Source organism: Mastigoproctus giganteus, chromosome 9, assembly GCF_048544385.1.
Source record: "Mastigoproctus giganteus isolate SK-2022 chromosome 9, ASM4854438v1, whole genome shotgun sequence".
NCBI classification, from domain to species: Eukaryota; Metazoa; Arthropoda; class Arachnida; order Uropygi; family Thelyphonidae; genus Mastigoproctus; species Mastigoproctus giganteus.
Genome location: NC_143583.1, coordinates 208,427,799 through 208,444,226, shown reverse-complemented (window position 1 = coordinate 208,444,226; position 16,428 = coordinate 208,427,799). Strand labels below are relative to the sequence as shown.

Here is a 16,428-nt window from a genome sequence, read left to right as displayed (position 1 = left end):
CCAGCCAGTTCCTAAAAAGGGTGACAAATCCCTCCCATCCAATTATCGTCCCATTGCAATTACTTCTACTCATTGTAAAGTAATGGAGAAATCAATTAACCGCCAACTCTTAAACTACCTAGAAACCTTCCGTCTGATCAACGATCGCCAGTATGAATTCCGTCAATGTCGATCCACTGGTGATATTCTGGCTTACGTTACCCATTTATGGGCTAATTCAATGGAAAGGTTCAGTGAAACACAAGTAGTTGCTCTTGACATCTCAAAGGCTTTTGATCGTGTTTGGCATAAAGGTCTTCTAAACAAGCTTCCGACTTATGGTTTGCCAACTGTTTTTAGTAATTGGTTATCCAGTTTTCTCTCTCATCGCTCACTGAGGGTGATGGTAGATGGCTCTCTGTCTTCTAACTTCTCCACTAATGCCGGTGTCCCCCATGGTTCAGTTCTTTCCCCCACTCTTTTCCTCTTGTATATTGATGACCTTCTTCCATTGACTGGAAATCCTATCCACAGTTTTGCCAATGATAGCACATTGCCCTGCTCAATCAGTTTCAACTTCTCGAAAATCTGCTACCAATTCCTTAAATGCCGATCTTCAGGTAATTCTCCAGTGGGGCAAAGACAACTTAGTTGATTTCAACTAAATGCCGATCTTCAGGTAATTCTCCAGTGTGGCAAAGACAACTTAGTTGATTTCAACCCTTCTAAAACTCAGTCTTGTCTTATATCTCGCAAATAGGATTCTTCTGCTCCTATGCTTATCTTTAGTGACACTCCGATTTCTAGGCAAAATGATATATCTCTTTTGGGGATTACCCTGACTTCTAATCTCCCTTGGCACAAGCACATTACAAATATTGCTTCCTCTGCATCTAAAAAACTTGGTTTTCTCTTTCGCTCTCGGCGTTACTTTTCTTCCGAAAAGCTGCTCACTCTGTATAAATCGCAAAAATCCGCCCTGCCATGGAATATTGTTCCCATATCTGGAGTGGTGCCCCCGAAACCTCTCTCAGGCTTCTTGATTCCATTCAGAAGAGGGCAGTTAGGTTAATTAATGATTCATCCCTAACAGAGTCTCTCCACTCGCTGCCTCATAGATGTACTGTTTCTGCTGCATGCCTCTTCTACAGATACTTCTATGAGCACTGTTCTTCTGAATTGGCTTCTATAATTTCCGCTCTCTCTTTCAAAACAGTCCAAACACGTGCCGCCACCAGCCAACATCCATTTACTGTCCAACTTCAAACTCACAGAACCAACTTTTCATCTTCCTCGTTTATTTATTCAACTGCAGTTTTCTGGAACAACCTTCCTTCATACGTATTTCCTGAAAATTACAGTCTACAGAAGTTCATGTCCAATGTCAACAAATATCTTCTTTTGTCTTCTCAAACTCCAACACAAGCACGGTACTAAGTACTATAGGCTCTAATACCACTCATGTTTGGGGTTTACATAAAAAAAAAAAAACTGTTGATGATCCTGCTGAGGTAGCTGACAAACTGAATTAGTATTTTGCATATACATTCACACATGAGAAATTCTGTAGGAAAGTGCAGGCCAGAAGTGTGGTTAAGTTGACAGTGTTGATTCTGCAGCTGCAGAGAAATTTTGTGGTGTTTGAAAAAACCCCTTCTAAATCTCCACAACCCTCAACTTCTGCAGCGGCATACTTATCAGCTGGAGAGTTAATTCTGGCAATGATGCTCAAAAGGTAAAACTTGCTGACGTTATGCCTGTCTCCTCTCTCTTTTTGCAATTTTATAATTCTGAAATTTTTGCAATTTTATACACTTTTGTAATTTTTCCTGCGCATGATATAAAAAAAATTGAATAAATAATTCATGTTTGTTGAACATTTATTTTTTGCTTCAATCAAATTCAGCACGCATAGTTGTGAGTGCTGCATAAGCATTTAGGGAAATTCCGACTTACGCAGAGTTCCTCAGAATGCAACCCTTACCTAAGTCGGGGAGTGGCTGTATGTATGCGTGCACTTGTTTTTGCTCTTAGTAACACTAACACATCATAAAGAAAATTACTGTAGACGAAATAGGAAAGAAGAAGAAATAGCAAGAGCTAAGACTCAGGAAACCATGGTTGATAGAGGATATGGCATGAGAAATAGAGGAAAGAAGGAAATGATAAAATACTAATACCAAAGATGGCAGAAGGAGATATAAAGAGATTAACAATAGGCTTAGATGAGCAACAGATAAATCAGAAAGGAATAGTGGATGCAGTTTGTAGGAAATTACAAGTATTAAAAGGTTAAGAAAATACAATTTAGCATATAAGGAAGTAAGGAACATGGGCATGGAGAAAAGGGGACGAGATCAATGTGTTATAGAGAAAGAATGTGAAGGTATTTAGAAAACCAGAGGCAACAAGGGAGAAATAAATGGAATGTATAAGAGAGAGAGAGAGAATGATTCTGATAATGCAGAAGTAATGGATGACAGTTTTGGACCAGTCATAATGAAGCAAGAGGTAATTTGCAGAGTTAAAGGAAATGAAAGAAAATAAAGCAGCAAGTATTAATGCAATTTCAGTAGGTGTATAAGGTTATTAGGGAAAGTGGGCTTAATGGAATTAATAGAATTATGTAGGTTAATGTAGGAGCAAGGGGAATGGCCAGAAGACTTTTTATATCAATAGAAAAGAAAATCATGTAGTGAAATGCAAAGACTGAACAAACTTTCTAACGTGGCTTACTAAAAACAAAAAGAAAAAACAAAAAAAAAAAAGGTGAGCAATCTACCAGACAAGCAACTGAAAATGTCTAACAAATGGTTATCCCAATAACTGAAAAAACAGCTCAAACAAACTGAAAGACATGTAATGTTGATGCCAACTACCCAATCAACAAGCCAAATCAAAATGCAAATATGCAATATAACAACTAATAACTAAAATGAAAAGTAAAAACTGCATATTAGCAAAAAAAATAACCATACACATAAACTTAAGACAGAAAAAATGCAAACAGATTAATAAACTAAATTATAACAGCGACAACCATATCGAAATGCAAATGTTTGGGAATTTCCACAGGGCTGATGCCTCTTAAAAAAGTGGTTGCATGTGGTTCCCCCAAACTTACTTTCTTTTTTGGTTTTTCTTCTTTTATCTCCATTTGACTTTTGAGTTAAGTGAAGTAGGGATTTCCTAACTTGTTTCTGGTAGCAGTTGTATCATATTTTAAGCAGCAGATTATGCCACCATCCTTCCCTGGGCAAGCATAGCTGCAGTGACACATTCTCAACATTACTCATTGCACTTTGTAACTATTCTTTCAGTGTGACTTGATAGTGTTTTAATTTTACAAATGATTACCTGATTATATCACACTTTATTTAACATTTAGTTAGGAGTTTTTTTGAGAGATGCAGAATACGTTTGCTGCTCTGTATCATTAATCTATTTTAATATTTTGTTTTATTTCTTTGAGCATTCCTGATGCTTTGGTGTAGACAATCTAAAAGACAGAAATACACATAGTGAGGATATACCTAGCTCCTACGGCCTTTGCAGCATCCCGCTTCCATGTACATACACTACTCAGACACCCTTCAGTAATCAGCTGGCAGGGTAGAGGCAGCAATCTTATATACAAACTATCTGGATGCCCCCTAACAGAGTTTCTATTCACTCCAGTGGACTATCTGCGAATAGGCTGGCCTGTGAAAACCATCTGATAGGTGTATCTCAAAAAGTAAGAAACACTAGATCTCACTAATATGTCTGGCAAAGCCTGAAAAGATATTATTTATAATACATGAGAGGAAAGTAATAGAGACTGAAGTGACAAAAATATGGTTTTTGCCACTGCTTATTAAGTCTTTAATAAGCAGAGTGGTGGTATTTCACTCTAAGCAGAGGTGATGAGAAAATCTTCTACCTAGTACTGCCTAGCGTGTGTGTGTTATGGGTGTGTAATGGTGCATAAGCTACACTGGCTATAGTGTGCCTGTCCATAGAGATGTGTTAGAAAATAATTCAGAATTGAATGCATTTCAATTTCATTTTAGAAAAACTATTCAGAATCAATGGTATATTCCAATTTTTTTTCAAAAAATTGAAAAGTTCCTTAATATTTGCCTGATCGCCAATAATATGCTCTAGTGATAATGGTTCTTGCAGTTTAGCATGAGAAAGCAGGACTGATGTTCTGTCCTGGTGATATTGAGAATAGTCAATAAGAATATGCAATTAGATATACTGAGCAGTGTGGACACTGAGGAGGATCATCACCTGTTAGTAGATGGAGGTGGGTCAGATGAGTATGTCCTATTCTTGCCTGTGAAAGTATCACTTCTTCCATTCTAGTTGTTTGGATGCTTGAGTGCCAAAATTTTGGATTCTGCTTCAACTGAAAAAGTTTGTTATTAGTCTGGGTGTGACATAGTTCATTCCACCGTTCGAGGCATGCTGCTTTTATGATGATATCATGGTCAGAGGCTGGAATATGGACAGAGGTCAAATCTAATGTGGAGGGATTTTTTGCCGATATACTGCCTCTGCCTAGTGACATAAAGAATTGGTCAACCTTCTGCATGATATGGATATCAACCTCAACCCCTGGTTCCTACCTGCAATATGCTAAATAGTGTTTTAAACCTTGCATATAGTGACAGAAGCAGGGTTAGTAACATTCCAGTCATTATGAAAGTGCAAGAGGATCTGGTTGTCATAATATGATTGGAATCAGACTTGGTCAAAATTTGTGAACTGAATATCAGCTCTACCAGTGTTAACTCCTACGCAGCAGCCCTAGCTGCCATGGATGGAAGAATGCCTGCAACAAACAACAGGGACCACATGTAGTATTTGCCCACTCCTTGTAATAATTTGTCCAAAACTTTAAATTTATTCAAACTATCCACTTTCGCAGTTTATTCCAATAGTCACTCTCTAGTTGCCTGAAAATTTCCACACTGTATTCTGCAACCATACTTTTCAAATTTAAATTCATATCTCCTTCTGTGTATTATCTGAAAAAAGAAAGGATCCCATAAGCATTAATTTACTTAAAAATCTCTGAAAGTCATATATACTTCAATTAGTGCACCAGACAGGTGCCTAGTTTACCGAGACCACAATTTACAGAACACCAGTCTTTCTTGGTAAGAATATGCTTTTGCACTCTCAACTAATCTTGCTGTTCTTCTCTTCATTTCCCACACATCTAGGCCCTTCCTAAAATGGGGTTCCCCAACCTGGATGCAGTGTTTTACGGTATAGCCTAACAGGGCGATTCAAAATTTGTGTAACCAAAATATCACTAATTAAAATATATTCTTCTCTATCAAATTATGCAATAAAATAATTTTAATAACTATAATGATAACAAATAATTATAAAAATTGTAACATTTATTGAAAATGTCCATCTTGAATACATACATGGACCCTTTTCATCATATTCTATGACACCTTTTATAATATTTGAACACTAAAACATACATATCTGACCTCTAAGCTACAGGGATCAGAATGCTGGATAATAAAGAAAACAAAACTGTATCCTCTGAGATAAAATGTCTCAGAACAAGCTGGACACAAAGAAAACTAATGGCACAATTCTTAAGAAAAAAAATTTTTCAGTACACAGAATTCATTATTGAAATCATAAAATAAAACAGGACTGCAATGGTTTGGACCTATATGGAAAATGACTCAGGACACTGGCAAGCCTACTACTGACAGCCAACCATGGGGAGATGGGAGGAAAGGAAGAGGAATATCTGACTAAAACACAGTTAAGATGACACTGCCACCTTCAAATAGCATGGTAGACAACAGAGAATGCTGCAGAAGAAGAGTTCAAAAGGAGATTCAAGCCACCTCAGACAAGAAGTAAAAGACAGCAACAGTACTTGAGGGGCAGTGCACAATTTATTAATGTTATGGGCATATGGTTTTTTCCAAGAAAATGTGATCAGTTTGTCGCCACCAGATTTCTGAAACAAAACATTGAGAATTTGCAATATGCTTGAAAGTATTCTTTGTAGAGTTGCATAAAAAAAAAATATCTGACTACATGAGAGAATTGAATATTTCCAGCTCATTTTAGAATGGGTTATAATTAAATTCTGTATTCTCTTTTTTATAAGTTTGTTATACTTCAAACTAGGCTGCATTTTAATTGGATAACATGATGAAATAACTCAACAAGAAAAAGATTTAATTACTCACCAACATCCTTTTTTTGGAGTAATCTTCTCTTCCTCTCTGAAATCCACTAGATTAAGGAGAAAAAAGTATTTCTGGGATTAATAAATGGGATTCTCAATTTTAAAAAAAAATGTATTACATGTCTTGAAAAATTTTTGTAATAAATTTACAATATTCTTGAAAGTATTCTTTGTAGAGCTAAAGGGAAGAAATAAAAAAAAATAAAATAAAATAAAAAAAAATGGCCATGACACGAGATAGGTCAACACTTCCAGCACATTCTGTATCAGTTGTAATTAAATTCTGGAAATGATATTGGTTCACACAGTATGAATAATTTGAGGGGAAATCTTGGCTGACCAATCTGATTGCATGCATACTATGACACACAACAGTATGAACCAGAGCTATAAGACTCAACATGTTCTACGTTGCTATCAATATCTGTAAAAGGATAAGAAGTTTACCTCAATATGATAAGTAGAACACTTCTGCATGATACTCTCCAGAAATTAAAACGAAAACAATTAAAAAATTGAACATCTCACATTACAATAAGAAATAATTAATAATTAAAAATCAAATGAACACAATTAAAAAAATTGCAAAATGAGTTTCCTTCCCGAAGCTGACAATGCTTTTCGACCGTATGTCATGATCACAGGAATGAAAATTACCGAAAAGGGGAAAGCATGAAACTTCACGGATTATTTGTCTTCGCGCTTGCACATAAAGGACCACGAGTCGGAGATTAGATATGGCCAACGAACATTAACAGAATTCTCATGTAATTTAATTTCAACGGTTTCTGCAATTAATAGTCTTGTATAATTACATTGGATAAGTATTTTGGCCTCGTTAAAAAAAAAAAAAAAAAAAAGTATGTTTTTCATTAACGGCATGAAAGGCTAATTCTGACGCTGCTGAATGAGAAGCACAAACTGAGGCCGCATGTTGATTAACACGAAAATTCAGAAGAAATTGAGTAGAACCCTGATAAAACAAGTCACAATCACTGCAAGAAATGTATACTTGGTCACTTTCAGGTGGTAGATGACTTTCATCAACCGGTGAAATACCACCACTTTGCTTATTGGAGGCTTGAAGTGGTGAAACCCATGTTTAGTCTCTAGAGCAAAGTTTCTGGCATCCCCCTCCCCACATACTTCTCCTTCAACCCATGCATGGTACTAAGTACTATAGGTTTTGATACCTTTCGTGTTTGGGGTTTTCATAAAAAAAAAAAAAAATTTATTTGTGTTGTAAACGAGGAAAGTTGTAATCGCTCAGTCCTTTCCTCGTTCGCAACACAAATAAATACATTTCTTGCAGTGATTGTGACTCGTTTTATCAGGGTTCTACTCAGTTTCTTCTGAATTTTCGTGTTAATCAACACGCGGCCTCAGTTTGTGCTTCTCATTCAGAAGCGTCAGAATTAGACTTTCATGCCGTTAATGAAAAACATACTTTTTTATTTAACGAGGCCAAAATACTTATTGTCCAACATAATTATACAAAATTATTAATTGCAGAAACTGTCGAAATTAAATTACACGAGAATTGTTGTTGTTATTTGGTTTTTAGGAGCATTAGCAACTAAGGCCATATTGCTCCGGGATATGCGGTGGTCATTTCCTGACCTTTCCGCATCCTCCGTATTTGGTGGTGACGGGCTCGAACCCCGGTCTAATCAAGAAGCGTGTGCTACGCACTGCTGCTCCTTCCCACCTGGCTACAGAGGCGCCTACAGGAGAATTCTGTTAATGTTTGTCGGCCACATCTAATCTCCAACTCATGGTCCTTTATGCGCAAGTGCAAAGACAAATAATTCCTATTTAAGTTCCATGCTCTCCCCTATTTGGTAATTTTTATTCCTGTGATCATGAAATACAGTCGAAAAGCATTGTCAGCTTCAGGGAGGAAAATTGTTTTGCAATTTTTTTTTTTAAATTAATTTTTTACTTAATTTTAAATTGTGTTCAAGTTGATTTTTAATTATTGTTAATTATTTCTTACTGTAATGTAAGATTTTTGATTTTTTAATTGTTTTCATTTTAATTTCTGGTGAGTATCAACGGAAGTATTCTACGTATCATATTGAGGTAAACTTCTCTTATTCTTTTACAAATACTACTACACAGTAACAAAGCAACTGGGCCAAAATATAATTTTCACATCATATACAGTGGGCACGATTTATGCCGATTTGAAAAATTTCTAGTAATCTCCTCAGTTTCCCCCAAAAATTCTGAAAAATTCTATTTGCCACCACCTAAAAAAAAAAGTCACTGCACAGTGCTACTGGACATGTATTAATGGCAACTTGCATTTGGAAATACAAATGTATTCCCAAATGCAATGACAGTGCACAACATTCCCCAGTTTTTGAAGGAGAAGTTGCAAGATGGTAGATGAACTCTTGGACACAAATAGCAGAGGTTATCCCAATGTGGTTTAAAATAGGATGTCCACATGAGGTAGTCTGGCAAGGATTTAAGGTATACTGTAAAGACAATTACTTGTGTCTAAGCGATAAAGGTTGTTCAGCTGCTTCGACATACAGACTCTGGACAGATGTTCTAAATGCTCAAGTTGTTGTTGTTTGGTTTTTAGGAGCATTAGCAGCTTAGGCCATATTACTCCGGGATATGCGGTGGTCATTCCCTGACCTTTCCGCATCATCCATATTTGGTGGTGACGGGCTCGAACCCCGGTCTAATCAAGAAGCGTGTGCTACGCACTGCTGCTCCTTCCCACCTGGCTACAGAGGCGCCTACAGGAGAATTCTGTTAATGTTTGTCGGCCACATCTAATCTCCAACTCATGGTCCTTTATGCGCAAGTGCAAAGACAAATAATTCCTATTTAAGTTCCATGCTCTCCCCTATTTGGTAATTTTTATTCCTGTGATCATGAAATACAGTCGAAAAGCATTGTCAGCTTCAGGGAGGAAAATTGTTTTGCAATTTTTTTTTTTAAATTAATTTTTTACTTAATTTTAAATTGTGTTCAAGTTGATTTTTAATTATTGTTAATTATTTCTTACTGTAATGTAAGATTTTTGATTTTTTAATTGTTTTCATTTTAATTTCTGGTGAGTATCAACGGAAGTATTCTACGTATCATATTGAGGTAAACTTCTCTTATTCTTTTACAAATACTACTACACAGTAACAAAGCAACTGGGCCAAAATATAATTTTCACATCATATACAGTGGGCACGATTTATGCCGATTTGAAAAATTTCTAGTAATCTCCTCAGTTTCCCCCAAAAATTCTGAAAAATTCTATTTGCCACCACCTAAAAAAAAAAGTCACTGCACAGTGCTACTGGACATGTATTAATGGCAACTTGCATTTGGAAATACAAATGTATTCCCAAATGCAATGACAGTGCACAACATTCCCCAGTTTTTGAAGGAGAAGTTGCAAGATGGTAGATGAACTCTTGGACACAAATAGCAGAGGTTATCCCAATGTGGTTTAAAATAGGATGTCCACATGAGGTAGTCTGGCAAGGATTTAAGGTATACTGTAAAGACAATTACTTGTGTCTAAGCGATAAAGGTTGTTCAGCTGCTTCGACATACAGACTCTGGACAGATGTTCTAAATGCTCAAGTGGCAATATAGATGGCCTGATGGTGGATGGGGGCCATTTCTGCATTCCTTATATATGTGTGACACCACGTCTCTGATATCCTAACAATATCTGCCTTTTGATGTTTTGACCAACACCTCAAATTCATAAAATTTATTTCCCAAACTCCTAGCATTGGTGTACACGCAAGTATACATGCACCTGTTCCTATTCTTAGATATCCTAACACAGCTCATGTATTTATTTGTTCCGCAATGACCCTCATCAGTCTCTGAAATCCCCTGCATCTTGTTTTCCAGGCTGCTGCTCATTCCAATAGAAGAAGTGCAAGAATCACTTTCATCTCTGCCAGCGGCTTATGTTAGGTTGTCAATAACTATCCAAGATATAAGTGGAAACAAGTTTGGTGAGAATATTGAAAGGTCAATTGCAGAAGCTGACATTGAGGAGAGATGAACATATCTGTAATGCCATTTTTCATCAATGTTAAGTTGTGCCTTCCATTTTTTAAAATTTATTTATTTATTATTTATTTTTTTATGTACACCATATTTTCCCAGCTCCTCTGAAGTGGGGCCCCGTGAGGTATTTGGAAACATCAGGGGAGTCAGAGTCTCGAATTGAGACAGTACGAGCATTACTGGGATTGGCCCACCTTTCTGTGGTGTGGACAAGTACCAAGAATCATCTCCTCGGGTGACTAATGCTTCTGGGTAGCCAAGCGGCCAGAACTCAACAACAGAGACATGTACACTACTCACATATCTGGCCCTTTTACAGTGGTTCTTTTCTCCACAGATTTAAGAGGCAAAGTTGAACTGACATTCTAGAAACCGCCCCTTACAAAAACACATGTGCCTTCCAAGAAATTTTTCAGTTAGCATTAGCATTGGTAGAGGCATATAATGCAAGAAAGTAAACTTGTGCAGCATCAGCCCAAAAAAAAAAAAAAAAAACACTTCCATTCCACCCCTCCGTTCGTTCGAAATACCTGTCCAGCTGAGCCTTAAATTTATTTAGGCTATGAACTTCCACAACAGGGGATAGAAGTCTGTTCCACCAACCAACTACCCGATGGCTAAAGGCTAATTTCTGCACATCTATCCTACATCTGTCTTTCCTCAATCTGAATTTATGCCCTCTCAGGTGATTATTCTGAGCAAGAGGAAGAATACCATCGGCATTGAGCATGCTCAAACCATTCAAGGCTTTATCCTCTATCAGATCACCTCACCGGTGCCTAGTCTCCAGACACGGTAATTTGCAAAACTTAAGCCTTTCTTCGTAAGAGCAACCCTTTGTTCCATTCACTAATCTTGTTGCCCTTCTCTGTACTCGTTTCAGCAGCTCTACATCTTTCTTGAAATGAGGCCTCCAGACCTGTATACAGCACTCAAGGTGTGGCCTGACCATTGCCTTATACAAGGGAATAATCACCTCCTTATCCCTGCTAGAAAAATTCCTGTATATCATTGACAAGACACCGTGAGCTACTCTTGCAGCTCATCTGCACTACTCAGAGAACTTCATATCTGCCTGCACAATTACCCCCAGGTCCTTTTTATTTTCTACCACTGTCAGTGTAGTATCACAGAGTTGATACGTTGCGCTGGGGTTGCTGTTTCCCATATGTAGTACTTTACATTTGTCAATGTTAAACTTCATTTGCCACCTCTCAGCCCATCTGCTCAACCTTTCCAGATCCTGTTGCAGCAGCACAGCATCAGTAGTGTCCTTAACAACCCTGCCAAACTTTGTATCGTCTGCAAACTTGGACATTAAGCTTGATATACCATCATCAATATCATTTATAAATACAGAAAACAACAATGGACCCAACACTGAACATTGAGGAACTCCACTAATAACATTAGTCCACGATGAGCAGTGTCCATTGATTACCACTCTCTGTCTTCTCTCCTCAACACGACACCTCCGTAGCCAGGTGGGCAGGAGCAGCAGCAGCAGCAGTGCGTAGCACACGCTTCTTGATTAGACCAGGGTTCGAGCCAGTGACCACCAAATACGGAGGATACGGAAAGGTCAGGGAATGACCACCGCATATCCCACAGCAATATGGCCTTAGTTGCTAATTCTCCTAAAAAAAACCAAATAACAAACAATAACAAACTCTCCTCAACCATCCCTTTATCCATAGCAGCAATTTGCCTCCAATGCCATACTGCTCCAATTTATGCAGCAGTCTTCCACGTGCAACAGTATCAAAAGCCTTCCTAAGATCCAAATATATAATATCAAAGTTATTCCCTGCATCCAGTTCTTTTGTGACTACATCATAGTATCCAATAAAATTAGTCAGGCAAGACTTTCCCTTAAAAAAACCATGCTGTGTCCGAGCAATAACTGAAGTCTTGTCTAGATGATCCTGCGGTTCTTCTTTAACCAGTGCCTCCATTAATTTTCCTGGAAGAGAAGTTAAACTCACAGGTCTATAATTACTTGTGTCATCCTTTGATCCTCCTTTTTGAATTGGGGTCACATTTGCACATCTCCAGTCCATGGGTACCTCCCCTGAGTCCAAGGAAGCTCTCATAATTATGGCTAAGGGTTTGCTTACTTCCTTTGCTGCCGCCTTTAATATAACTGGATAGATCCCATCCACCCTGGGTGCCTTTTTTATGTTTATATTCAACTATTTCTCCTCCACTTTCCTCTCGGCTATTACAAAATCATCTAGCTCACTGCCAGAGTTTAATTCACCTCTGGCATTCCCCTCCCTGAATAACTCCTCATGTGTGAATGTAGATGCAAAATACTCGTTTAGTTTGTTAGCCACCTGAGCAGGATCCTGAACTGTTGAACCATCAATATCCAGTGGACCAATCTGATTTTTGTTTTTTTTTGTTTTTTTTTATGAAAACCCCAAACACGAAAGGTATCAAAACCTATAGTACTTAGTACCGTGCATGGGTTGAAGGAGAAGTATGGGGGGAGGGGGATGCCGGAAACTTTGCTCTAGAGACTAAAAATGGGTTTCACCACTTCAAGTCTCCAATAAGCAAAGTGGTGGTATTTCACCGGTTGATGAAAGTCATCTACCCCTTTCCTTCTAGAGTTTACATAGGTAAAGAACTCTTTTCTGTTTTTCTTTGCATCCTTTGCCAAGGATTTCTCATAATCTGCCTTTGCCTGTCTAATCTCCTTTGTGACTTGGTTACAGACCAGCTTATATCTATCATAGACTTCTGTGTCACATGTTAATTTATATGTATCCCATGCATTTTTCTTCTGTGCCATGTCTCATTAGTTCATCTGACATCCATTTAGGCCTAAACCTTGAACAATATTTCTTAGTTGGTATGTAAAGCCTAGTAGCTTCCAAGATAAGTTCTTTGAATGCTTCCCATTTTGAATTTGCTGTTGGTAACATCATCAGTTGGTCCCAGTGTATAGAATTTAAATACTGTCTCAGATCTGAAGGGAGTTCTGAAGTTGACTAGCAGCAGAACAGGTACAAGTACACTTGCATGATACACTTGCTACAGATACACTAAACAAATCTGATGAATTTTAAGTACTGGTTAGGTCATAAACACTGACATTATATATTGGAGACATCATGCCACTCAAACATAACAGGGTGGAGGAGTTATGCTCCTGGTCAAAAACTGCTTAAAATCTAAGATAGTGCACTCAGTTGATGTGGGAGGTCACTGCAATGTCGAGTCACTTTCCCAGTGCTTGTGTGACACAAGCACTGGGAAAACAAAAATGAAATGTTTTATTTTTCCAGAAATTGACTGGAACTTGTGGAACTGTCATTCACAATTCACAAGTTCCAGTCAGTGTCTGGCAAAATAAAATTCCCCATTATTTCGATTAACCTTTTATATATATATATATATATATATGCAGTAGACTCCCAATTTTCGGGGATAGACGGTAAAAAAATATTCCCGGTTAATCTAAAAATACACAGTAAGTCCCCAATATACGTAAGAGATACATTCCAGGACTTCTTACATAACTCAAGATTTGTGTAACTCAGGAATGACTAATAAAATATTGCTACTATATCCCTGATATGCCAAAGTTACAAAAATCACATATATCTTCAGAAGAATGAAGAAAAATAGTTATATAGTTTTAATTAGTTCTATTAGAGGGGAACAGGTATCCTGTGTGTTATCAGACACTGAGCCTAAAACACTGATGGATCCAATATCTCTGAATTACAGAAAATTTAGACTGTTTGGTTTTTAGGAGCATTAGCAACTAAGGCCATATTGCTCTGGGAATATGTGGTGGTCATTTCCCTGACCTTTCCGCATCCTCTGTATTTGGTTAGTTGTTGTTGTTGTTATTTGGTGTTTAGGAGCATTAGCAACCAAGGCCACATTGCTCCGGGGATATGCGGTGGTCATTCCCTGACCTTTCCGCATCCTCCATATTTGGTGGTGACGGGCTCGAACCCCGGTCTAATCAAGAAGCGTGTGCTACGCACTGTTGCTCCTTCCCACCTGGCTACAGAGGCGCCGAAGATTTAGGAGAAGTCCGGTTGGCCTGCCTCCCTAAGATCCACTCATGCACATCTTCTCGATGGTAAGCCACTTACGTCACTTAGACTGTTACATGGCTGTTACGTCACTTAGGTGGCAACGAACGTGTAGAATGGTTCTCTTCAAGACGCCTGGTCAGCGTGAAGAGGAAAAGACCAAACCCTCCAGCATATGACAGCACGACAAAACAAATGGCCCTCAGTCCCCAGCAGCTTTCACTCCCCTCTTACGTCAGCGAGAGGATCAGAGTGGAAGCAGAGGGTGCTAAGAATCTCTGGGTATGACCAGGCTGCCATGCACGGAAACTGAACTTGGCCTGTTATAACGTAAGATCACTCATTGGTGAAGACAGGATATTAGAGCTGGAAAAGGAATTAGAAAATGTGAATTGGAATATCATCAGTTTGGCTGAAACAAGAAGAAGAAATTAATCACTTATAAGTTTATCAAGTGGAAATCTGCTGTACACCAATGGAAACAGTGAAAGGAGTGAAGGTGGAGTTGGGTTTCTGGTCCATAAAGATTTTAAAAACAACATTTTGGAATTCAAAAGTACATCACCAAGGGTTTCAAGACTAATACTCAAGAATTCTAAGAGGTACAAGCTAAAGGTTATAATGATTTATGCACGAACATCGAGCCATGATGATGAAGAGGTTGAAGAAATGTACAACAAAATTGAGAGTCTTCTAGATGAGCAGAAAACCCACTACACTATTATTATGGGGGACTTCAATGCTAAGGTTGGAAAAAGACAAAACAGTGCAGAAAGGGGAACTATAGGAAATTTTGGAATTGGTGAAAGAAATGAAAGAGGTGAAAGACTTGTGGAATTTGCAGAATCTCAAGGACTGTCAGTAATGAACACTTTTTTTCAAGAAAAGGGTGAACAGAAAGTGGACATGGAAGAGTCCAAATGGATTAACAACTAATGAAATCGACTTCATCCTCACTAACAGAAGATATATTGTGAATGATGTTACCATCCTGAATAAAGGATGGAAGTGATCACAGAATGGTAAGATGTACACTTGATATAGATGTAGGAAAGGAAAGGAAAAAACTGACTCGAGCAAATAATACAAAGGTCTTTGAGATAACAGAAGAGGAGAAAAAGCAGTATGTACTGGAACTTAAAAACAAGTTTGAGCTTCTGCAGACTGCTCAGGACCAAGATATCGACGAGGAATATTACAACTTTCTGAAAGTGATAAAGCCCAAGAAACCTATAGGGAAAAATAAATCTAAAGAAGAAAAAATTAGTCAAGAAACACTTGTCATGATGAACCGAAGACGACAAATGAAGAGCAAGAAAAACACTGACAGGGAGAAAATTGAGTATACTGAGTTATGCAAAGCCATTAGAAAGAGACTCAGAGAGGACATAAGAAGATTTAACACAAGAAAAGTAGAACAAGCATTAAAGAAAAACAAAAGATTTAAATCAACAGCCATGAGCAGTAATACAGAAAGACAAATGATACTGAAACTGAAGAATAGCGATGGTGTACTTATAAACAGCAGAGAAGGCATAATTCAAATAGAAGAAGACTACTATAGAGAAATATACAAGGAGCGAGGGAATGATGCCAGCAGTGGGAAAATGGATTGCAAAGTAGCAACACATACGACATACCCGATATTCTTCCTGATGAGGTAGAACATGCATTGAAGAAAATGAAGAATCAGAAAGCCCCGGGGGAAGATGAAGTTACTGTAGAGTTGTTAAAATTGGGAGGAAGAGACATAACACAAAAACTGGTAAGGCTCTTCACAAAGTGCATTAGAAAAGGTGTGACGCCTAAGCAGTGGAATAATACAATCATAGTTTTGCTGCATAAGAAAGGAGATAAATCAGAAATCGGAAATTATAAACCAATTAGCTTGTTATCCCACATCTATAAGTTGTTCACAAGGGTCATTACTAACAGATTAGAAAGAATACTTGATGAGAATCAACTGAAAGAGTAAGCTGGCTTTAGGACAGGATTCTCAACTATGGATCACCTTCACGTAATATCACATCTAATAGAGATAGCAAATGAATATAAAACACCATTATGCCTGGCATTTGTGGATTATGAAAAGGCATTTGACTCCATACAGCATGAGGCAATGTTTCGGGCACTGGA

General features: G+C 37.9%; 1 protein-coding gene across 1 annotated transcript in view; it reads right to left on the bottom strand.

Moving 5' to 3' along the window:
• Positions 1 to 16,428, bottom strand: part of l(2)34Fd (nucleolar protein 10 lethal (2) 34Fd) — a 282,114-nt gene that overhangs the window by 225,591 nt on the left and 40,095 nt on the right. Inside the window, exon 2 of the mRNA XM_090381757.1 lies at positions 6,198 to 6,243. Within this exon, the coding sequence (XP_090237883.1) occupies positions 6,198 to 6,243 (46 nt within the window). The remainder of the gene's footprint in view (positions 1 to 6,197; positions 6,244 to 16,428) is intronic.